At 42.1% G+C, this 26,033-nt stretch overlaps 1 protein-coding gene across 1 annotated transcript in view; it reads left to right on the top strand.

Moving 5' to 3' along the window:
- The window catches only part of DYRK4 (dual specificity tyrosine phosphorylation regulated kinase 4), a 1,709,423-nt gene that overhangs the window by 866,595 nt on the left and 816,795 nt on the right, over positions 1–26,033 (top strand). The window contains exon 5 of the mRNA XM_044087559.1: positions 16,986–17,149. Within this exon, the coding sequence (XP_043943494.1) occupies positions 16,986–17,149 (164 nt within the window). The remainder of the gene's footprint in view (positions 1–16,985; positions 17,150–26,033) is intronic.

Raw genomic sequence — 26,033 nt, 5'->3', positions numbered from 1 at the left:
CAAGTATAAAAAATTGAACCATTTTCAAAAGTTTTTCAAATCAAGTAAACCTCACACAGTTATAAAGAAGGGTCACTTAAAAAACAGATTGATCATATAGAGAGCTGTAACCCTACTTTTTATGTAGATGGTGTATCAGTAATTGGTGAAGAGGTTGATGCAGTAAATTTTTTGGCAAGGAATGAAGTGTTTTGTACTGTCCATATCAATGGTAAATCGATCGAGCTCAAAGTAGACACTGGTTCAAAGTGCAATGTTATGTTAGCAGACACATTTGCTAAGGTGAGAGCTGGTGAGTAACTTAATGTGACCGGTTGTGCAAAACGTGTTGATTATGGAGGTGAAGAAATTCAGACTGAAGGCTCAGTAGTGCTTTCGTGTTATTTAGCTAGGAACTGCTACAGTTTATTATTGTATGCAGTCCGAAGACTTGTGCAGCCATTGTTGGATCTCGGAGACAGTTTAGAATGAATTTGCTTTCCTTCACCAAAGAAGTTCATCATATAAGCACACATCCTAGTTCCAGTCTTACTGATGCTTTTTTTCTGAGTATGCTGATGTTTTTGATGACAAGTTAGGCAAACTTCCAGTTGTGTATTCTATGAAGTTAGACCCAGAGGTCAGTCCAGTGGTCAGACTGGCAAGAAAAGTTCCGATATCTATGCAGGATAAACTCAAAGCTCAGTTGGATAAAATGGTGCAGCAAGGTGTAATTTGTCCAGTTACAGAACCAACTGAATGGGTGTCATCCATGGTAGCAGCCCACAAAAAAGGCTCAGACGAAATAGAATATGCATTGCCCAAGAGATTTGAATGAAGTATTAAAGAGACCTCATCATCCTATGCATACAGTCGAGGAAGTCGCAGCCCTAATACCGAATGCCACTGCTTTTCTGTCTTGGATGCAAAAAGTTCAGATATAGATTCCTCCGGATGCCATTTGAAATAAATTCTGCAAGTGAAGTCTTTCAGCATGCAATGGAGCAAATTTGTTCATGTTATCCTTGTGCTATAATAGTAGATGATTTATTGGTCGGAGGCAATGGTGAAGCAGAGCATGACAGAAACTTTAAGAAAGTTCTAGACAGAGCACATGAAGTGAACTTGAAGCTCAATCATCTGAAGTGCAAATTCAGACTACCAAAAGTTACATATGTGGGTCATTTATTTACTAGCACTGACTTGCGACCAGACCCATCCAAGCAAGCAGCTATTCTTGAGATGTCAGCACCAGATAATGTTCAAGCTCTACAACATTTTCTTGGTATAGTCAACCATTTAGGCAAGTTTATGCCAGACTTCAGTGAGTTGACAGCACCTCTAAGAGAGCTGACACACAAAAATGTTGCAAGGTTTTGGTTGGAACAGCACCAGAGAGTATTTGAAGACCTTAAGCAGAAAATTGCCATCCCACCTACATTACAATACTATGATGTCAGTAAACCAGTAACTCTTTCCTGTGATGTTTCAAAATTTGGTCTTGATGCAGTTATTCTTCAAGAAGGCAGACCAGTAGCCTCTGCATCTAGAACTCTTACCCAAACTGAAATGCAGTATGCTCAAATTGAAAAAGAACTTTTGCCAGTAGTATTTGCATGTTCAACGTTTCATGATTATAGTTATGGTCGAGCTTTTCAGATTGAAAGTGATCACCAACCTCTAGTTACTAGTTTAAAGAAGCCTATGCGTTCAGCTCCAGCGAGATTACAAAGAATGATGCTCAGATTTCAAAAGTACAACTTCAAAATGGTCTATAGAAAAAGGCAAACTTCTTTATCTGGCTGATACCTTATCCAGATCACCCAGAAATACAACGGAACAGCTTAATGCAGAGAATTTTGACTGATGTCATTGAAGTGCATAATTTGTCTACCACGAGACTTGAGGAGCTGAAAGATCATACAAAGACTGATCCAGATTTGCAAAAATTCAACCACTACATTAATGTTAGATGGCCATCAAAGCAATCTAGTGTACCGCCTGAAGTTCACACTTATTTTCTTTACAGAGATGAAATGTTGATGGAAGATGGCATTATTTTCAAAGGTCCTAAAATTGTTGTTCCTGCTTCCTTACAATGTGTATATATCCATATTTTGCATTGTGGTCACTCAGGTTTCAAATCTACCAAAAGAAGGGTGAGAGGACTAGTATTTTGGCCTTCTCTAGCAAAAGACATTGATAAAGTACTTTCTTCTTGTTCGGTATGCAATAGTACTAAACCTAATTTGCAGAAAGAACCACTTCACCTAAGTCAAGTTCCTGAACTAACTTGGTCAGCAGTAGCCACTGATATATTCGAGTGGAACAGTCAGCATTACCTAGTGTTGGTAGACTCTTATTCTAACTGGTTTGAGATCGATCGGCTACCGAATCCAACGTCCACTGCTGTTATCACTAAGTTGAAACGTCATTTCTCAGTCCATGGCAGTCCACACAAAGTTATTTCTGACAATGGTACCCAATTTACCAGTCAGTTGTTTCAGAAATTTGCAAAAGAATGGGACTTTGTACATGTTACTAGTAGTCTAGAATACCCACAGTCAAATGGATTAGCTGAACTTGCAGTAGAGAGTGCAAAGCAATTACTAGAGAAGTCAAAGCATGAAAATACTGATATCTTTTTGAACTTACTCAGTCTCAGAAACATACCCCGTGACAATATACTTGGCTCGCCACCTCAGAGACTTCTATCTAGGCAAACCAGAACAACACTGCCTATCATTTCCAGTTTGTTGATGCCTAAAGCAAAAAACAACAGAAAAGTCAGAGCCCAACTATACAGAAAACATTCGTTACAGAAGTCCAGCTATGATAAATCGAGCAGATTTCTTCATCCATTGAAAGAAGGAGAGACAGTGACAATACAGATTCATAGGTTCATAGGTTGATACTAGGCTATCTGCCCTAGGGCATTTATAAGCCTAGCCAGAGTGTGTTTGGCTTTCGCCACTCTTTTAGATTAGTTGACTGTGCCTCTGTATAGTAGGTCACAGAAGATAGTCCTTTTAAGGTTAGTTTACTGTGCCTCTGTCTAGTAGGGACACAGAAGAGATCCCAGGGGTAAATCTACGATCTCCCATCCACTTGTCAAGATTTCTGTTGAAGAGGGTCATTGAGGGGCTCTGCCTAACATGGATTGGGATTTTGTTCCAGAGTGAGGGGAGCCTCTGGGATATGAATCTGTCCCTCCAGCATGTCCTATTTATTTCTGTGCTGAGGTTTAAGTCCCTGGAGCGTGTAGCTCTAAGGGATTTGGATTTCCTGAGGTGGAGCATGTCCATTAATTCTGGTTTGGACATGGCTTTATACGTCAGGTACAGATCGCCTCTGAGTAGATGGTAAGCAGCTGAGAAGAGCTGGAGTTTCTTTAGCCTAATTGCGTAGGGCATCTGTTTGAGTCCCTTGATCCTCTTGGTGAGGTACTTTTGGGGTCTTTCCAGTTGCTGCAGGTGTCGGGTAAGGTACATCCCAGATGGGGCATTGTCTTCAATTATGGGCCTGATGAGTGATGAGTAGAGGGGCACAATGACCTCTCTTGATCTAGATGTGAACCCTTTCGTGATAAGGTGGGCTATATAGAAGGTCTTTCTAACCACTTTGGCAACGTGACTGTCAAAGAAGAGATTGCTATCTACTTGGGTCCCCAAATCCCTAATTAATTCTTCCGTACTTAATGGATTACCACCTATGTGGTAATTTGTGGGCACTTCGTTTTTCCCAAAGGGGATGACTATGCACTTTTTGGCATTTAGCTTTAGGCCATGGCTCTGGCACCAGTTATCCGTCTCTGTGAGACCCTTTTGGAGGATGCTTGTGTCAGTCGGCGAGTCGATTATGGCAACCAGTTTGCAGTCATCTGTGAACTTGGTCAGCCGTAGTCCTCCCGTGTTAGCCTGTACCTCAGAGAAATATATACCGAAGAAGAGAGGTCCCAGGACTGAGCCTTGTGGGACACCACTTGTAACTGGTTTAGAGTCTGACATGGCACCTGCAATTATGACCATGTAGGTTCTATCCCTGAGCCACTTTGCAACCCATCTTGTGACATAGGGGTTGATATTTAAGCTGGTGAGCTTATTTATGATGCCCGAGTGGGGTATTGTGTCGAAGGCTTTTGCGAGGTCCAGGTAGGCTGTGTGGACTACCTTCCCTTCATGTATGGCCTTGGTGACTGTTTGAAAGAAGTCGACCAGGTTCAGGAGGCAAGATCTGCCCTTAACAAAGCCGAATTGGGTAGGATCCAGTGTTTGGAGGTTCCCAATGTCTTTGTTTATGAGTTCCATGATGATATGCTCCATAGCTTTGCAGACCAGGCTAGTCAGGCTTATAGGGCGATAGTTTCCAGGGTCCGTTGTGGCACCACCTTTGTGGAGTGGGACCACTATTGCTGTACGCCATTCCTTGGGTACATATCCTGTAGTAAGGCTGAGATTGAACAGTGACTTTATGTGAGGGTTCAGTTCTTCTTGGAGCTCGTGTAAGACGTACCCGGGACACCATCCGGTCCCATTGATGCTGTGTTTTTTGCTTTGGAGAGGGCAGCTCTCACCTGTGCATCTGTGACATCAAGGAGGCTACACTCTGTTGGGATAGATATTTGCTCTTTTGGGGGGGAAGGGGGGGAGAAGTTTGCACTGTACCTGTCTGCCAGGATGTTGGCAATGTCTGTGGGTTCAGTGTATTTTTTGTCATTTTGCACTAACTCAGAGCATATCTGGGAGTTGCCACCCAGGTTCCTGACATAACTAAAGAAGGCCTTGTGATTATCTTTAGCGTCTTGTGCAGTTTTTCTTTCGAAGCTGGCCTTAGATGATTTTATGAGGTATCGTAGTTTCTTGCTAGTACTGATCAGAGATGCCTTCCCCTTTTTGGGATTTTGCTCTGTCATGTATTAGCTTCCTCCTTCTGTTGTATAGCTTATTTATGGCTGGGGTCCACCAAACAGGTCTCCTGCCTTTGGAGGAGTGAGTCTTGGTTTTATTTGGGATAGCACGATCCATGCATTCCTGTAGGTGTCCATAGAATGCGTTTGTAAAGGATTCTGCGGTTTGGGCCATATTTTCCACTGGCCTGGGGGCTTTGAAGGATTCCACCTTGGTTTTGAGAAGTGTGAAGTTTGCTTTTGAGAAGTTCTTCACCGTGGTTTCCTTGGCTGGTGGTGGGGACGGGATATGGATGCCCAGTGAGATTAATTTATGGTCAGATCTTACCAATGAGGGGTATACCTCTGGTATGGAACATAGCGTCCCCATGTTGGTGATGATCAGGTCCAATATGTTTTCCCCTCTTGCGGGAGTGGTGAAAAATTGTTCCATAGCATTTGAGTTTATAAACTCTAGGAACCATTGGGCTAGGGTGTTGGGGCTTGAATAGTGCTCCCAGTCTATGTTTGGGTAGTTGAAGTCACCCAGTATGATGGTGTTTGGAGCGACGTTCATATTTTCCAGTGTTCTCAGGAAAGCCGAGTGGGATTCCTGAGTTTGGGAGGGTGGTCTGTAGCAGGCTACAAACTGAATGGCAGTTTTTCCCACTGTTAGTTGCACATGGATAGTCTCCGATGCTTCGTGCAGTGCCACTAACCTGGAGGTGTGGGTATCTTTGATGAATATAGATACTCCCCCTCCTTTTGTGATTTGGTCCGAGTTTTGGGGCCGGAAAGCATGGTATGAGGTATAACCTGATAGTGCTGGGGTGCTCTCGAGAGCCTTGAACCAGGTTTCTGTTACTGCCCAGATATCGATATTCTCCATACTGAGGAGAGCCTCGAGTGCATGCATCTTGAGGTTTAGACTTCTGGCATTGAGCAGCATTACCCTTAGTTTCTTTTTCCTTGTGTTGTCTATGGAGGTGGGTTTGTCTTTTGAGCCTTGCCTAAAAAAGGCACTATGGGGGTGGCAAGAGCCTTAGCCAGTATTCGAAAGCCCAGGGGTGACAGGTGCAAGCCGTCCCTAGTGAAGCAACGTGGCTTGTCGAGCATGTCATCCCAGGCTGAGAGACACTGGATCCCGTTTGAATGACACCAATACTTTAGCCAATTGTTAAAATTGATCATTTTGTCTTTATACTGTGGCATCATTCTTGGTGAGGGTAAGATGCTACTCAAGGTCAGCGTCATACCAGCCTGGGCTACATGATCAGAGAGATCCTCTATGTCTCTTTTCATGTAGTCCAGGGAGGTACGTCTCAGGTCATTCACACCAGCATGGACAATGACGGAGTCATATTTGTACTTGCTTTGGAGTGACCTGAGTGCTTGTGTTATGTGGCGGATGCTGGCACCCGACAGGCAGCTTACAGTGACCTTCTACTTGTTCTGCATGGTGAGTGGGACGTCAGTGTGTCTGACAATAGAGTCACCTATTACAGGTGTATTAGGTGTGTTGTTCAGCCTTAAGGGCTGTGACTGTGTGGCACACTGACTTTGTGAACTATGTGATACGTGGGTATTGTTGTGGGGTAGCGGTTGCTTGGATGTCTGCTTTGGACTTGGGCAGATTTTTATTTAGAGCCTCCGAGTATGTTTTTGTGTGTTTATGTGTTTGGTTTGTTGTTGCGATAGGTCTATGTGAGACTGGATTTGTGGTGTGTGTGGTTAACTTCTCCTCCTAACTGACTGCGCCAGTACTGAGTTGAGAGAGCTCAGCCTCCAGTTTGGCTATATAGTTGCATCCCTCACATATATTTGAGCTTGTTAGGAGGAGGAGAGGGTGGTCTGTGTACATAAGGTAGTTGTAACATTGCCTCAAGATTCCCAGATTCACCAGCTGGACTGGAGAGTAAACCCGAAACTGACTTTTGGACATGCCAGAATAGTATAAGGTTTCCACCGGATTTGTCAAGTAACAAGTTTATGTGCTGAGCTGACATCCTGCTTGGTAGAATCTCGGGATGTAGAGTACAGGAGAAATTGCAGACATCTCCTTCCTGTGTCAGAATCGGTATCTTAGCATTGTTCCTATCGTACAGACTCTAGATCTCAGAGCAATCCAGACGATGTTCCTGTTGCAAAACACGTCTTATCTTCATCTTCCGTTCCTGATGATGTTCTTGTTGTCCCCAAAGCTGAACATTCAGCAGAGACAGTCCCAGTTGCTAGACCAAGTTCTAATTTCTATGTCACACGATTTGATCGTATTTCCAGACCTAGTGTGAAATACAACAGCAACCTGGACAGAATTGTCTATATGTATTTAGTTCTGTATAATTGCATGACAAAGAATTAATTTGTATTAATTGCATGTCAATTGATGTCGCCAGTAAAGCATAACCATTTCTCAAAAAGGGAGGATGTAGAATAGTGTGTTATACCTTTAAGAAGCGTTTCAATGACAGCACATGCATATAAATAGCAAGCATGTGCTAGCTTCAGTGCCATTTTGAGAGTTCAGCCAGTGAGTGAGCATGTATGTTTGTTATAGTTTGTTTATAAGTTTACCTAAGATAAAGTTATTAAGCCTCAATCCTTATGTGTTTGTACATAATAAAGCTACTTGAACAGAACCACATATGTTTGTCTTCTTTTTCCTGACCAGACGAGCGACATACCCTGTTTCCTCCTATCAAGTGCTATGTTAGGGGGTTAACCTGCTCCCCTTGATCAAATAGGAAAAGGGTTTTATTCTGTGATATTTCTGGTGAAAAGAAAGAAGGAACCTAGAGGGCTGTCCTAGACCTTTCTTTTCTAAACCTTCACATAAAATTCCCAAACTTCAAAATGATCCCAGTTTATTGTACAATTTTATGTCACATGTTAAATAATACTACTTGTTACTAATGTACTGTACTGTGTGAATTCAAATTGATGACTATTATTGTGTGTGTAAATGTTATTTGTGGAGCTTTTCTCCTGGGGCCTCTGCTGAAAAAAGACCCATGTCCAGTTGGACTTTCCCAGTAAAAAAATGTAAAATAATAAATAAATAATAGTCTCTCTTACCTCTCATTCTACCTCCCAGAGTTTTAGTCCGTCTGGATTTAAAAAATGCTTTTCATCACATCCCATTCCTCAAAGATTTCAGAAGCTTTGTTTACATTTTTCGGTCTCCGGTTTACATTTTCAGTTCTCTGCACTACCCTTTCGGTTGTCAACAGCTTCAAGATTGTTTACAAAGTGTCTTAACTCCTGTAATTGCCCATTGCAGGTTGCAGGGCATTCACATTTTCCCATATTTAGAAGATGCCTTATTTTTCCAGATTCTTTTACAAGTTGACAAAAATCTCTGGATTGGGCACAAAACCTTTTTCCTCAGTCTGGCATTTCAAGTCAACAAAGAGAAATCTTTTCTGTTTCCTTCTTGTAGGGTAGTATTTCTAAAATGTCTCCTGTATAGATGACTGGATTTTCTTCCTCAGGACAAAGTGGAGTCTTGTAAGGAATGGCTTGTTGTAATCTCCTACAGAATATTTCAGGATTGTATGTGTCATGGCTTCTGTAATCCTTATGATTCCCTTGGCCAGAGTTCACATGAGGAGAATGTAATGGTTTATCAAATGAGGTTAGACCCAGCACCAGTATCCCGTCATTTTAAACCTCAGTGCTGGAATTTGTAAAAAGGAAGTTGAATTGGTGGATGAGCTAGCTGTCTCTAAACCCATGTTACCCTTTTACCTTCCAGACCCTACTCAGAAGTTACCCTTTTACCTTTCAGACCCTACTCAGTCTGTAATCACAGATGCCTCAGATGTTTCTTGGAGATGTGTTTTGTGTGTGTGTGTGTGTGTGTGTGTGTGTGTGTGTGTGTGTGTGTGTGTGTGTGTGTATGGGTACGTGAGGTGGTGTGGGGGCAGTCCAAGGTCCGTTGAACAGTAGGACAGATTAAGCCACATAAATGTCAAAGAAATGATGGCTTCAATAAATACTCTTAAATTTCTGAACCATCTTTGGATTCCAGGCCCTGTACTAGTAGTCACAGAAAACACCACAGTGACGTGGTTCATAAACAAATGGATGAGAACCAGATCCTACTCACTTTACACTTCAGCTATGACAGCCTGATAACTAGCAAATCTGACTTTCCAGGCTTCCTACATTCTGTCCAAGCAGAACATTATAACAAACAAGCCGAGCAGGACTAGGACGGATTCCCCAACAAATGGAAATTGCACTCAGGGTCTTCCAGGAATTAACACCAACCCTCATTTTCTGCATCTCACTGTCTGGGTAATATATTTGTAATAACTCTTAGGTACCTGTTTTCTGAGGATGTGCAGCAGGTGTTAAAGGAGGCTAAGAAACCTACTGCTAGAAAATCATATTTGGCTAAGTGGAAGAGTTTTTCTAGTTTTGCCAAAACAAAAACCAGAATTATGTTAAGGCCCAGACATCTCTATGGTTCCACAGTATTTGTGTGAGTTATTATCCTCTGACCTTTCTTGTTTTTTCTTACTAAATTTACTTTTAAGACATCTCTTCTTGTTTGCCCACAGATTCCCCTTTTTATCCTACCTCAAGTCAAACAGTTTTTGAAAGGGGTTTTACATATCTGCCAACCTAGAAGATGGGTGGCTCCTTCTTGAGATCATAGTTTTGTACCAGAGAAACTTAACACTTTTTCCTTTCAAACCTGCTCTTGAGGGTGATTTGAAGTTCTTATCTTGTAAAACAATGTTAATCATTGCTCTGACTTCTGCAAGAAGAGAATCTGAGTTACAAGCTCTTATGGTGACTCAGTGTTATCTCATCTTTCACAAAGATGGTGTAACTTTGAGAGCAAATCCTTCCTTTATGCCTAAAGTGGTTTCAAAATTTGCTTTGAGCCAGGCTATGCATCTGATTATTTTCTTTCCAGAAACAAAAAATAGGGGAGAAAGAATTCTACACACTCTGGATGTCCACAGGCAGCTGTAGACAGGAACTACATAGACAAGACAAAAATCTTTAGGAATTCTAAACAACTGTTTATTTCCTATGAAGTCAAGAAAAATGGACAATCAGTGTGAAAACGGGATTTCTAAATTGTTTTTTCATGCCATTGATTTTTGTTACTCTTGCCGTAACAAAACGATTCAGTGCAAGGTCAGGATCCACTGTGTCAGGGCTCTAGCTACTTCTGTGGCTTTTTGGAAGGGGTTGGACTGTAGAAATATATTAAAAGCAGCAACTTGGTAATCTGTGCATATCTTTACCAAACATTACAAATTAGATTCTTTCTCTAGGTTCAGAGCAAACTTTGGTAACACTATTCTTGAGAGGCTCCGGGACTCTGATTCTTGTTCCTTTTCTCCTTCCCTTTCCTTCTAAGCTCTGTTATTTACCAGTGGAAGTGAAGATGATACCTTTGTCACCCTTCAGCAGCTGCCAGACATTTTGAGGGAGATTATAGACTACACCTTGGATGCTTGATTCGGCTAAATGGAAAACATCTTACAGTGGCTCATTGAGTTGAGTCTTTGTCTAGCACTGACTCCACCATCTGAGACAGGACTTAGTAGTGACCGTGCCCAGGGTGGTGAATAATCTCCTACTTGTACTCAGTTGGCAGAGACTACAGCTGTGAGCACCCCATCTTGCCCCCTAACCTGGTGTTCTCCTCATTTCGATGTCCATGCTTATCCCCTGTTGGTTGTTCAGTCCTCCCTTCACCATTGTCTTCCCTCTGTGTGTCTGTTCTTTCCTTCACTGTTGCGTTCCCCTCCCTCATTGTGTTACCACATACCCCTCTCAGTCATACCTGTTTTCCTCTGCTACTTAACCCTATTACCTTCCTCTTACTTCCTTCTCCAATATCCTTCTTTTCATAAATATAAAAAGGGCAGCTGTTCTATAAAAAAGTATTTCCCTCCTTCCCCACCTCCATACTTTCCATTCCTTATTTGTTTGCTTTCTGTCCTACACTATGCTTGCTTCCCGTTTTCATCTCTTTCCTATACTCCCATTTCCAACCTTTAATCTGGTCAAAAAAATATAGATAAATATATCTCACACATACCCATATAGGGATCCAAATCACTTATCATTTGTGATTGTACTGTGAAAGATAGGTCAAGAAGAGCACCACTGATGCTCATATATAACCGACAAGGACTTGCACTGCTAATTGTATAGCAACAATTAAGAACAGTCACTGTTGTCTACTGCATATATTGAGCTTAGCTGCCGTTAGTTGCTCAAATGAGCTGAGCATTTTTGCATGGCTGTATGCAAATACAAAGTGGATTATAGCTTCTACCTTTAGTGTGTCTGCTTTCATGGCTCAGCAAATGAAGTGCATTGTAGAGTGTAAGTGAAGCGGGCTGAGAGTTTAATGCCCCTCAGGATTGTATGGGTGATGTTTTCATGGAATTTGCATTATAGTACAGGTACAGTGATCAGACTCTACTGATATCACCACTGCGTTTGGGCTTTATGTTACTTTTCTGTAGCCCAACGTATCACATTTTTTACCTTTTTTCATTTAAATTACTTGAGATTGATGTATGTGTAATACCCCCTTCTCCACTGTCTTCCTCATTCATGACTGTGTTACCAACTACATTTTCAGTCATCTGTTTCTGTGGCCCTACTGTCTCCTTTAACCTCCTACCTTAAGCATACTCTCTTACTATCTTTTACAGGTATCTTCTCTGCATATATGTATCCATGGGTTAAAAAAATAGATGTGCATTCAACCATTATGACCAGCTGTACATGTGAGTTCACATTGACTACCCTCAAGGCTCATGCTCGCGAAATGAGTTCTACTGCTGCTCGTACTTCAGTGCAGCTGCAACTTGTTCTAGCATGATTTTTCCACAGGTCCCTACTGTGGCTGTGACGAGGAACTGCTCATAACACACACTTGCCTGATTGCATAGATTCTTAATATGCATTGGAGTTTCTCCTACCTGCAGAGGAAACAGAATTGGGTTAGCCATGATCATGGAGGTGTCATTTCTGATGCCCTGGGAATACATTATATAATCAAATATTTTTAAACTAAATTAATATTCACACATAGCAAGAGTTATAGAAAAAAGATAAGATGGCTGTCTGATAATTGTTGAGATATATATCTATATATATATATATATATATATATATATATATATATACAATACTGTAGGATGTGCGTACAGTAAGTAATGCAGTCAAGTTATTAGCTATTATACGTAGAGTATACATTTTGTGTATTTTAAAAATACTTTTAAAACATTAAACTGGGCATCCCTGAATATTTCAAATAGTGATGAAAGTCATACTAATTTACAGAAATAAATCTCAATCATGGTACTTAATTGTATTTTTTGCTCACTGTAATGATAAAGGTTAGACGATGGCTGACATGTACATTTTAGCAGGTATTATAGTAGTACATATTTATATTCCAGTCCAGCTGTGCAGATTTGAAATGTTACGGTCCAAGTAGACCCATGCCTCAAAACATAGCAGTTGATAAACATTTTGGTCAGAACCTAAGCAAGATACATATTTTGTGTTTAATCAGACATATTAAGTGTCAGTCAGAATACAAAATGAACTTTCTGGGATTCACTTTTCTATCAGTTAGCTCAGGTTACAGAAGAGGGGCAGTGTTGTGGACCAGCTGTCAAGCTGAAAGTGAGTTACTTCTGGAAAAGCTGCGGCATTTTTCTCTTTGTGCCTTATCTGACACTGTCCCTGCAGTTAACTTACTGGAAGTATTCAGGCTAAGCTCTTTCAGCAATTCAACTACAATATCTATTTTCCCCTCCAGGAACATTTTACTGACCTGTTCTGAAAATTTGATTTTGTTTGTTAATTATATAGGTTCATAGGTTGGCACTAGGCTATCGGCCCTAGGGCCTATACAAGCCTAGCCATAACATTTCCGTGGATATTTCTTCCCACAATATTTACTTCTCTGGACCCCTGTCTAGCAGGGCGACTGACATGATCCCCGGGGTGAATTTCCTATCTCCCATCCAATCATCAAGGTTCCTTTTGAAGAGGGCCAATGAGGCGCTCTGCTTAACATGTATGGGCAGTCTATTCCAGAGTATGGGGAGTCTCTGGGTCAGGAACCTGTCCCTCCAGCATGTTTTGTTCATTGTGATGACAAGGTTTAGATCCCTGGAGCGTGTTGCTCTGAGGGATTGGGATTTCTTTAAGTGGAGCATGTCCAACAGCTCAGGGTTTGACATGGCCTTGTATGTTAAGCAGAGATCACCTCTGAGTAGACGATATGCCACAGAGTATAGCTGGAGTTTTTTTAGACAGTCAGCATATGGCATCTGCTTTAGGCCTGTGATTCTTTTTGTGAGGTATTTCTGTGGCCTTTTCAGCTGTTGCAGATGTCTTGTGAGGTACATACCAAACGGGGCATTATACTCTATAATGGGTCTAATAAGGGATGAGTACTGTGGGACAATGACCTCCGTTTTTCTGGATGAAAAGCTCTTAGTGATGAGGTGTGCCACATAGAAGGATTTCCTGACTGTTGTGGCGATGTGGTTATCGAAAGTGAGACCATTGTCCACCTGTGTCCCTAAGTCTCTCATCACACTTTCGATGTTTAGTGTACTGCCACCTATGTGGTAATTCATGGGTACATGTTTTTTTCCAAAGGGGATAACTATACATTTCTTGGCATTAAGCTTGAGCCCATAGCTCTGGCACCAGTTTCTGTAAGGCCCTTTTGTAGAATATCCACATCCTTTGGGGATTCAATAATGGCTCCCAGTTTGCAGTCATCTGCGAACTTTGTTAGCCAGAGTCCCTTAGTGTTGACCTGTACTTCAGAGAAGTAGATGCCAAACAAGAGTAGTGGTCCCAGGACTGAACCCTGAGGTACTCCACTTGTCTGGAGCTTGATTTGGAGTCGGCTACTTTTACAGTCTGGGTTCTGTCAGTAAGCCAGTTGGCAACCCATCGAGTGACATAGGGATTTATGCCCAGCTTAGTAAGTTTATCTATGATTCCAGAGTGGGGGATGGTGTCGAAGGTCTTGGCGAGGTCCAGATAGGTTGTTTGGACCGCCTTACCCTCGTCCACAGCTCTGGAGACTGATTCGAAAAGTCAGTCAGATTCAGGAGACAAGATCGGCCCTTCACAAACCCAAACTGGGTGGGGTCCAGTGTTTGAAGGTTGCCAATGTCTTTGTTTATAAGTTCCATGATAATGCGTTCCATGCCCTTGCAGATCAGGCTTGTCAGACTGATGGCACGGTAATTCCCGGGATCCAAGGCGGATCCCCCCTTGTGGAGTGGGATAACTGTAGCTGTGCGCCACTCAGTGGGCACAAAGCCTGAGGCGAGGCTATGATTAAACATGACACTTAGGTGAGGTGCCAGTTCATTTTGTAGTTCATGTAGTACACAGCCTGGGATGTCATCTGGTCCCATGGATGCTGTATTTTTAGCTTTGGAGAGTGCAGTTTCTACCTGTGTGGCCGTGATTACCAGAATTTGGCAATCTTTTAGTACTGAGATGGGCAATTTAGTGGGTGAGAGGTGGGTGAAGTTTGCACTAAATCGATCTGCCGGGATATTGGCAATATCCTTGGGATCAGTATATTTAATGCCATTCTGTTGTAGCTCAGAGCGGATCTGAGCATTGCCATTTAGATTCTTAACATAATTATAGAATGCCTTGTGGTTGTCTTTGGAATCTTTGGCAATTTTATTTTCGTAACTAGCTTTTGAGGATTTTATGAGAGATCTCAGCTTCTTACTGAGGCTGGTGAGGGAGTTTTTTGCATCCTAGGATTTTCCTCTTTTCTGCAACAGTTTCTTCCTTCTGTTGTATAGTTTGTTTATAGCAGGGGACCACCAGATTGGCTTCCTTTTTTTGGAGAAGAGCATCTTGGTTCTATTTGGGATGGCACGATTCATGCACGAGTGGATGTGCTCATACAGTACCTTAGTGTAGGATTCTGTAGTCGAACTTTCAGATCCCATCTGCATGGGTGTCGTGAAGTTTGTCACTTCTGACTTCACTAGCATGAAGTTGGCTTTGGGGAAGTTTTTTAAGGAGGTTTCCTTACTGGGGGGTGGGGGTGGGATGTGGATGTCAAGGGTGATTTGCTTATGGTCAGACCTGACCAATGAGGGGGTGACCACTGGTGTGGAGCATCTATCTCCCATGTTGGTAATGACCATGTCTAGGATATTAGAGCCCCTGGTGGGACAATGGATTAGTTGATCCAGGGTGTTGGAATTTATGAATTCCAAGAACCGTTGGGAAAAGGAGTTGGTACCCGAGTAGTTTTCCCAGTTAATGGCAGGGTAGTTGAAATCACCCAGTATTAGGGTGTTTGGTTGTATCTTAATATTTTCCAGTATGTTTAGAAAGGTGTAGTGAGAATCTTGGAGCATGGTGGGGGATCTGTAGCAAGCTACACTTTGGATTGCAGTCTTATCTAGTGTTAGTTGCACCTGGAGAATTTCAGATGCATTGTGTTGGGCAACTAGCCTGGAGGTGTGAATATCCTTGGTGAATATGGACACACCTCCACCTTTAGTGTTTCGGTCTTGGTTTTGTGGCCAAAAAGTGTGGTAACAGTTGTAGCCTGGTATTGCAGGGGTGCTCTCTGGAGCCTTGAACCAGGTCTCAGTTACTGCACAGATATCGATGTTCTCCATTTTTAGGAGTGCCTCGAGAGAGAGGGCATTTTGAGGTTTAGACTTCTAGCACTGAGTAGCATTACCTTCAGATTTTGCATGCTTGTATCTGTTACGGTGGGGGGTTTATCCTTTGAACCTTGCCTAAAAAAGGCACTATAGGGGTGGCAGGAGCTTTAGCCAGTAAACTGACTCCCAGGGGTGACAGGTGCAGACCATCTCTGGCAAAGCATCGTGGTTTGTTGATCATGTCTTCCCAGGCAGACAGATACTGGGTCCCTTTTGAATGACACCAGAAGCTTAGCCAATTGTTGAAGTCAATCATTTTGTCCTTATACTGTGGTATCCTTCTGGGCGAAGGCAGGATGCTACTCAGGGCTAGGGTCATACCTGCCTGGGCCACATGATCCAAGAGCTCTTCTACGTCTCTTTTCATGTAGTCCAGGGAGGTACGTCTCAAGTCATTCACTCCGGCATGGACAATGACAGAGTTGTATTTGTACTTGTTGTGGAGTGACTTGAGTGCATGTGTTATGTGGTGGATCCTGGCACCCGACAGGCAGCTGACTGTAATTTTCTCCTTGTTCAGCCTGGTGAGTGGGACATCAGTGTGCCTGACTATTGAGTCACCTATGACTAAAGTGTTGGGTACATTGTCTTTCCTTAGGGGCTGTTGTTGGGTGGCACACTGTTGTTGTGAGCTATGTGTCACTTTGGTTGTAGCTGTTGTTTGTTTGCGTTTCAGCTTCGGAGGTCCTTGTTGCTTGGGCAGGTTAATGTTAAGGGCCTCCGCATATGTGGGTTTATATAGAGGTAGATCCATACAGCATATATATTTATATAGAGGTAAATCCATACAGCAGCAGTAGCAGTTCAATTTGAACTCAGAACAATTATCTGCCAGAATACGTACAAATCTTGGGTAAGCTGCTGTGTTATTAGTGTATTGTTAATTGTTTCATTGCTTTTGTAAGTAATTGTTGAGTATCACTGTTTAACATCAATTGACTCCATCAGGGTATTAACTGGCTGCATTTGAGGATCCATTATATTGCAGCAGTCATAAACACTCTTCTCTAGTGCTGAATGGTGTATTTGTGTGTGCGCATGCGTGTTTGTGTGTGTGTGTGTGTGTGTGTGTGTGTGTGTGTGTGTGTGTGTGTGTGTGTGTGTACATACACATGCGTGTGCACTTGCATATGTGTGTGTGTGTGTGTGTGTGTGTGTGTGTGTGTGTGTGTGTGTGTGTGTAGTGTGCATTGTATACACTGTGTGTCATATAACAAACAAAAACTGAAGTTTTATATAAAAAATATTCCAGAAATGAGAAGTTTTATGAAGACATACACATCTAATTAAAGACTTTTGGAAGTTCTGCAAAATGTTAATGTATAGTGCTCTCATAATTCTCTCTCTAATCTCTTCTTTCTGTCCCTTCCAACCCAACATGTTGTTTGTTGAATTAGAGGCCCTGAAGTATTTTAAAAACCATTTGACAGAGTATGAGCATACTGAAATTTTGGATTATTCAGAGGTTTGGTTCTTCGGGCTAAATGCTAAGAAAATTGAAGGAGCTTCAGGCATTCAGCACAACAGAGGTTACGATGATGAGCTTGGGACGTACTGTAAGGTGAGTATAGATTTTAAAGGCCAGGGTGAAAAGTGACTGTTGTGTTTGCGGATGTCTGTAATGATGGATGATGGAAGGATGGAGATGCTGATTGCACTGACTCTTGTTAGTGAACAGCTGCCAGACTGATTGCTTGTGAAAGATTGGCATACGGCAGTGGCAAGATACACAAAACCAAGTTCTCTCATCACAGTGAGGTCACAGTTGGTACTGACAAAATCATAAACCATATTTTTAATTTCTAAAGATGCCGTTATTGAAAAATAATATTAATTCACATAAGTCATGCATTTATAAATTGACAAGCATATTACATGCCCTTTATTTTAATAGGAACAGTTTGTACTGCAATCCAGAAAAAAAAGCAGCCATTTGCGTAAAACATTTCCCAGTTCAGAAATAATTTTGCTATGCTGTATTTATAAGCATGTTTTCAGACTTTGTAGACATGTTGCTGTGTATTTTGCTTTGCTGTATCTATAAGCATGTTTTCAAATTTTGTAGACATGGCGGTGTGTGTGTGTGTGTGTGTGTGTGTGTGTGTGTGTGTGTGTGTGTGTGTGTGTGTGTTTATGTTTAGGCTTGTTTATATAAGTTGCATTTTCCACTCACCTGTGTTTTTTTGATTAATGTCAAGAAGATCAAAGCACTGTACCCTTTTCTCACAGGTTATACATACATACACAGACACACAGATATATATGTATATTTTACAGATGTTCATCGTGTTTCACTGTTGCAGTCATTACACTTGGGTTATCCTGCTGGCAGGATACCCGCAGTCGGCCTGAATTCCAAAGTCCTGGTCTGGCGTTGGTTGCTGTCGCCTCTTCCCTGATGTCAGTGCGCCAGGGGTATGTAAGATGCAGCCAACGTCATTTTCTTCAGTCTTTCTTGCCGCGCGGTGCCCGAAGCATAAGCAGTTCTCAAGTGCCAGTCGGCCGACTCCTGAGATTTTCGAAATTGAATTTCAGATCCGAAGTCTTCAATAAAGCTAAGTACCCCGTCGGGGAAACTTTTTCTTGCTCCAGACCGATGTCACTAATAGTTAACAATTGTATTTCTTGTGGGAAGCAAATACCTCATAAGGACTTTCATTCTTACTGTATTCCTTGCCTAGGCACTGACCACGACGTTACTAGTTGTTGGTTTTGTGCTAGATTCAACCAACGCACTATTAGGCGTTGGTTCGATTTTGCTTTACATTACTTTGGCTGAAGGTTTAACTATATAATGCCATCGGAACAACTGACGACTGGAGTTCATAAAAAGCGCAAGGACAAAGAAAAGGACTGGCATCCGAGGTCCAAAACTGACGACGAAGCCTCTTCTAGGCCAGTCGCCGGTTCTCAGTGAGGCTCTTTCGCAGCTCCTGACACCCGCTACCTCAGAGCCACAGGCCACCTCCGACTCCCACGTGGAGACAACTAGGCCTCTGGAAACTCAAGGTATTGGGCCTATGGAAACTATTCCCTCAGATGGGTCCAGAGTCGCTGAGCAGGCATCTGCTTCTGAGGGTGTTTTCAGACCTACACAGCTTACTATCAAGACCACTTCAGCAGCCAAGGCAAAGTCTAAAACACCTTTAAAGACAAAGAAACAAGTACAGCATTCTCCTGGACAGTCATCCATGCCTAAGAAACAGATGCTTAAAATGGCCGAGGACCTAATTACTTTAATCAGCGGGTTCCCATCCCCCTCCTGATAAAAGGCCTAGGCAAGACACTGACTATGACTCCTCTGACCAGGTTTCTTTTTCTTCAGATTCCTCTTCAGAACAGGGATATTCTCTTCCTCCCTATAAGGACTCTGATGCTGAAGAATCTATCCCTTCAGCCTCTCCTCCTGAGGACTACTCTTTTGGGGAAACCCTGCACACCATGAGGGAGCATTTCCATTGGGAGAGCCAGGATTATTCAGAATCCAAGAAAAGGCTCAGAGACTTTCTTTTATTGCCTCAGCACTGACCTCTTGCTATCCCTCCTGTGCTAGATATTGTTGATGTATTTTCTGAATCCAGTTTGTCTCCTGATTCTTTACCCCCTGCACCAGTTAAGCCAGATAGGTACTACAGGGTTCCAGATTCACATAAATTTCTTTATAAAAACCCTGCTGCTGATCCAGAAACAATTTCTCAGGGTCCCAAAGGGGTCAAGGCTTCCACTGCAAAAAACCCTGTTCCCTCTGATAGGGATTCTAGAGCACTGGACAGATGGGGGAAAAAAGTTTACACCTCTGCTACTTTAGCTGTAAGGGCTTTAAACTGCCAGTTTCACATGCTTAAATGTCAACAACACCTAATGTCTCTGCTAAAACAGAAAATGCTGACAAGCTCTGAATGTCCTGAAAACAAGGAAATGCAGGATTTATTGCATGCAGCTGAACAAGTGGGAAAGCATACTTTGCAGTGTGGTTTTGATTCACTAGAGGCTTCTTGCAGAGCCACAGTTACAGGTTCTGTCATTCGAAGGCATGCTTGGTTAAAAGAACAGAGTTTACCTGATCATGTTAAAGCAAAATTATTGGATGCTCCATTACAACATGATACTTTGTTTGGTGTTAAGGCAGAAGAGGTGTTAAAATGGAGGACAAAGCAAAATCAATGCAGACAGTAAAGGATTTCTTACAGGTTCAGCCACCCAGATTTAGCAGGAACTGGCCTTCTAAAAATTGGTCCTTTCCAGTGTCAGACAGGCCACAAAGAGGCAGATACAGACGCCCAAGAGGCAGATCTCAGCCCCAAGGCTCATACAGACCTAAGCAATGGGGTGCTTCAGCCTCCAAAGGCGGTGAAGACAAATCACAACCATATAGGAAACAGTCCCAATGACTTCCCACTACCAATGCCAAGCACTTACCTTTTGGCAGCACCCTTAGGGGGAAAACTAGCACTTTTCTCACAAAATTGGCACATGATCACCCAGGACAAATGGGTACTGAATATTGTTTCTCAGGGATACAGGTTCCACTTTCACACCCTCCCAAGGGCAAAAGATATGCCAGACCTGCCACACAATCAATGGGCAGAGGCACAAAAACAAATTTCTGCTCTCATGGACATGAGGGCTGTTCAAAAAGTACCACAGCAAGAGCAGGGGCACGGATTTTACTCAAGACTTTTCTTGGTACCCAGAAAGGACAAAGCTTGGAGACCAATACTGGATGTGTCTACTCTAAATACTTTCCTGGACGTTCCAAAATTCAGAATGTTGACACTGCAGCAACTTCTACCCATGCTGGGCAAGAAGGCTTGGCTCGTTACTTTGGACCTCAAAGAGGCATACCTGCATGTCCTAATCAGACAGTCTTGCAGAAGATACCTCAGATTCATAGCTGGCTCAATGCATTACCAATTCTCTGCACTGCCCTTTGGCTTATCTACTGTGCCCAGGGTCTTCACAAAATGCCTGGCACCAGTAATTGCATTTTGCAGACAAAAGGAATTCAAATATATCCCTACTTGGACGACTGCCTTATTCAAGCAGTGAGCAAGGATATTCTACTAAAGCATCTGGCGTTTGTAAAAAGATTACTAATTTGCCTAGGGTACACAGTAAACGAAAATAAATCAAAACTAGTTCCCTCTCAAGAGATAATATTCCTGGGTGCAAGCTTAAATACAACTGCCCAGATGGCTTATCTCACTCCAGACAAACAAAGGCAAATGACTCATTACTTCCAAATGATGGCAACAAAGACCCAGCTACCTGAAAAAAATTCTGCAGGCTTTGGGCTTCATGGCATCCTGCATCCTGCTAATTCCATGTGCAAGACTGCATATGAGGAAGCTACAATGATATCTAAAAAGTGTTTGGACTCAACATTGCCACAGCCTGGAAACAATAATTACTCTCATTCCCTGCCTGCAACAAGAGTTTTGATGGTGGGCACTGGCCTGTCACCACAACAAGGGACAGCCTTTCACTTTACCCACAGCCAGGCAGACACTAACAACAGATGCATCGGATTATGCCTGGGGGGCACACATGGTGGGAAAATGTATTCAGGACACGTGGCCCGCAGACCAAATGCATCTTCATATCAATCAAAAAAAGATGCTAGCTGTACAGAATGCCTTGACAGCCTTCAAGGATCTACTTCATCCAGGACAACGTTTGCTAAAGATGGACAATACTACAGTCATGTGATACATAAACAAGCAAGGGGGCACACATTCCTACCCCCTCTGCAGGCAAGCCATGACTTTGTGGAACACAGCATTGACCTATCAGGTACATCTACAGGCACAATTCCTGCCAGGAAAGAAAAATACTCTGGCAGACGAACTAAGCAGAAACCTCATGGACCCTCATGAGTGGAAACTAGATCCATAAGTCTTCAGCATGATAACAAGGAAATGGGGATGCCCAGACATAGATCTATTTGCCTCCCCTCACAACTGCCAACTACAGAGATTCTGCACAAGGACTTATCACACTCAAGCATGGAAGGTGGATGCTCTGTCATTCAGCTGGAAAACCCTGACAGTTTATGCATTTCCTTCACTGCCTTTCCTCCCCAAGGTACTCCTAAAGGTCAGACAAGAGAAGCCAAAAATGATTCTGATTGCCCCAGAATGGCCACGCCAGCAGTGGTACCCAATCCTAAAGAGCTTGTCTCAAGGCCCAGCCTGGACTTTACCTCAAATTCCTCATCTTCTGACCCAACAAAACAATCAGATCCTGCACAGCCAACTCAGAACCTTAAATCTGGCTGCATGGCGAATAATATAACCACTCAGAACACACCTCTCTCTAAAGCAGTTATAGATGTCATTTTGGAAGCCAGGAGGCCCAGCACCAGAAAATCTTATACAGAAAATGGAAGAGATTCTGTTCTTGGAACCAGGCACAAGGACTTGAACCGCTTGTTCCAAATATTCCTCAGATTTTACAATACCTAACTGAGATGCTGGACAAAGGCCTATCCTTCTCATCAATTAAGATCCATGCCTCTGCCATTTCAGCTCATTACAATACGGAACCTCTTATTTTTTCACATCCACTGCTAAGACAGTACCTCAGAGGGGCCAAAAACATAAGACCCCCAAGGAGAGCACCAATACCTAAATGGGACCTCAACTTTGTCTTGGAAAAGCTCACACTGCCTCTTTTTGAGCCAGCCAGTACAGCTGAGATAAAATTCTTATCATGGAAAACTGCTCTGCTCCTAGCAATAACTTCAGCAAGAAGAGTCTCAGAGTTACAGGCATTAATGGCAGTGGAACCTTTTATCATTTTCCATCGGGACAGGGTTTCTCTAAGGACAAACCCAACATTTATGCCAAAGGTAGTATCCAGTGTGGCTCTTAACCAAACCATTAATTTGCCAACTTTTTATCCAAATCCCCAGAATAAAGGGGAGAGACTTCTGCACTCTTTGGACATACACAGGCAGCTATGCTTCTACTTGGACAAAACTAAAGCTTTCAGAAAGACTGAGCAACGTTTTGTGGCATATGCTGCAGGATCACAAGGAAAGGCTATTTCAAAGCAGACTATTTCAAAATGGATAGGACACTGCATTCGTTTCTGCTATGCACAGCATGGCAAATCAGTGTCTTTAAGAATATTAGGCCTCATTCTACCAGGGCAGCAGCCACATCAGCAACCTTTCTCAGAGGAGTACCAACCAAGGAAATTTTGGAGGCTGCAACTTGGAGTTCAGTGCACACTTTTACCAAGCACTACCACTTACCTCTTTACTCTAAATACAGAGCAGGCTTTGCCACTGCAGTTCTGCAGGGCCTCATAGCCACTCCTAATCCTATTTAGACCCAGCCGCCCAACCTCAGCTTTGGGATTCAACCCAAGTGTAATGACTGCAACAGTGAAACACGATGAACATCGTACAGTTGTATACCTACCATAAATGTAGATGTTCGAGTGTATTCACTGTTGCAGTCCAGGTTACCCACCCACCATCCCCCTTTCTTTGCTGGGGCTTATCTGTACTTCTCTATTCTATACAACCTATGTGGTGTATTTGCTTGTAGATGAAGGTATTGTTTATTTTAGTGTATGTTTTTTATAAGTAATGTGTATTGCCTACCTTCCTGGGGGCACCTGACATCTGGGGCAAGAAAAATTGAAGAAAATGGTGTCGGCTGCATCTTATATACCCCTGGCGCACTGATGTCAGGGAAGAGGCAACAGCAGCCGACGCCGGACCAGGACTTTGGAATTCAGGCCGACTGCGGGTAGCCTGCCAGCAGGATAACCCAAGTGTAATGACTGCAACAGTGAATACACTCGAATATCTACATTTATGGTAGGTACACAACTGTATGTTTTTGATTGCTGGATTGAAAGGCTGGGTGACAATCAACAGTATAATGGCCGAAAGCATAAGTGCCAAATATGTAACATTTTTTTTTTAAATCAGCGGATACCAGAAAATTGTCTTATTTGACAGATGACTTACAGTGAATTTTTTTGATAACTATCACTTCAGAAGTGACTGGCATAATCTTAGATGAGGGGGTTGTATTTAGAAGAAAGTGCCACCAAAGTTTACATTGTTCTCAAGGAAGAAGCTATGAGTATTATATTGACTATCAGATGGCAGCCCAAATTGCTATTGAAGGGCCCCAAAAATATGCCTTTGTATAGGCAGCATTCCCCTTTCATTTCATTCCCTCCCCTCCTCAGCCAACTTACTTCAAGAGTTTTTGTCTAAACTCCAGCCTTGGGCCATGACCTTACTGGTATTTGGTCATGTATCTTGGGTGCCCAGCTGGACTGAATGTTAAATGAAAAGGTCATTTACACAATTTGTTTCCTTTTGCATATGATTAAATATTATGAGGGGAACCATTCCTTATTAGATATTCGTATTGCTGCCATATTACAGAGATTCAGAAATTGCCATTTTACCCTGTGATATAAATTATCATTGCCCTCTTCTCTTAACTTGGTATTTCAAGATGTAAAAAACAAAACCGTTCATTATTATTGGTAAGTTCATCTCATAAGGTAAACTTCTTGTGGGGCCTTGTCTGTTGGACTGATTTTCTCTTCTGTTTACATGTGATATAAACAGCACACAGAAGTGTTTATCAGTATGTTGACTTGCCTGACAGACAAATACTTTCCATGTATTGAATGTATAGTTCTTGGTTTTCAAGGCCTTAGAGGCAATGGAAATCAAATAGTCTTTCTTCCCTGCACTGTTTCTTCTTTAGTCAGCAAAACAAATTGTAAATCAAAAATTAAAATAGCCAAAGGCACCTACTGCAAAAATAGACATTGGAACATTCTGGGTCTTCATAAAACCTACTGATTACAAATCAGAAAATTTGTTGAAATGTCATACTTTACATCTACCCATCATTTAACATCCAAGGGATCATAGCTGGCCTTAGGCATAGGCCAACTAAGCGCCTGTCTAGGACGCTGCTGTAGCAGGGGTGCTTTTCTAGTAATCTGGATGGTGTAAATAGACCAGGGTGGGGGCACTGGGTGGTGGTATTGGTGGGGGCACTGTGGAGCCCTTTTGCCTAGGGCACTAGTTGACCAAAGGCCATCTCTGCATGGGATCCCACACTTTAGTCAGATGGAATTTACATATGCTGTTCTTTTATTTCTTTGGTACCTCTAACATTGGGATGTAGTTATCCACTGTGCCCATTTACAGTTTTGCACTTCAGGCCAGCAGTTACCCAACAAACTTCTTATTTCTACTTTAGGATTGTTTCCTGAAGGAGAATTAAGATTTTTTTCTCTTAGTGTCAAGAGAAGGGTTCTTTGTTGTCTGAAAACTATTACTCATCCATTATAAAACATTATTTTCTGATAATGATGTACATATTTTTTCTTCTTCAATCTTCCCTTGTTCACAACCTGTGTTCCTAGAGCCCAAAACATGTTATAGTACTACTTTTACCCAAAGCATGCAAATCCCACTCTTATGAAGAATGCAGACCCATTTCTAACCTCCCCATCCTTGCCACTCAACCATACCCTGTTTTTGGAAACTAGATTAACTTGGCTTAAGCCATGATCCCCTCTCTTGGTTTGATTACCTATCTTAACAAAAGCTCTGTAATAGTACTTGTTGACGATACCCTTTAGTCCCTTGGAATTCATTACCCTGTGTGTCCCATATGATTTAGTGTAGTCATTGCCTCTTTATTAATGACCTGCTTACAGACCATTACACATTAGACAGATGACTGTACTAACCTTCTGTCAGGCAGCAGGATATATGGCATACAGTCATCCTTTTAGACAATCTCATTGTGTCTTTGAAACTGGTTTAGGAGTCTGTACTTTTGTGTGAACATTTATAAACTCATTCTGTGCTTTTTGAAACTACCAAAAGGAATTTTGCATATGCCTGAAGATAGGATTGCAAACCCAAAACAAATACTACATTTCATGACACAGTGATTTAATCCTCAACCTGATCTAGGCTTAGCTAGCAACATATACAGATGATCTCCTTTTTCTGAAACTTGGCAAATCTATCCATTTGGGCCAAAAAGATCTGTCAAGGGATTTCATATAGCCTTTGCCTGCAAAAAAAATTACAAAGAACATGCACAAAATAGTGTCAATGTTCTTTAGCATTTGTCAAAGACTTAAAGACAGCCCTGAATTAAAAGTATTTGTCCTCTCCAAAAATTCCCAGAAACCCATCTTATAATAATTATCAGGCACTAACCAGAGATTAATATGGATGGCATCCACAAGCTGCTCAGACTGTATTACAGGCATATTTATTTGCCATTAAAATCAGAAAAGCAATAAGGATAAGCCACATTATCACACAACTTAAAATGCCCTACCACTGATTTCCCTCAAGTTTACTCACAATACAAGTGTACTCCAAACTACAGTTAATAAATCATACTATTTTAGTCTCATATACTCCATAAAAAGAA

This window comes from Protopterus annectens, chromosome 11.part0 (genome assembly GCF_019279795.1).
Source record: "Protopterus annectens isolate FY-2018-M chromosome 11.part0, PAN1.0, whole genome shotgun sequence".
Lineage (NCBI taxonomy): Eukaryota > Metazoa > Chordata > Ceratodontiformes > Protopteridae > Protopterus > Protopterus annectens.
The sequence above is the reverse complement of the archived record's forward strand: the minus strand, read 5'-3'. Positions and strand labels throughout refer to the sequence as shown.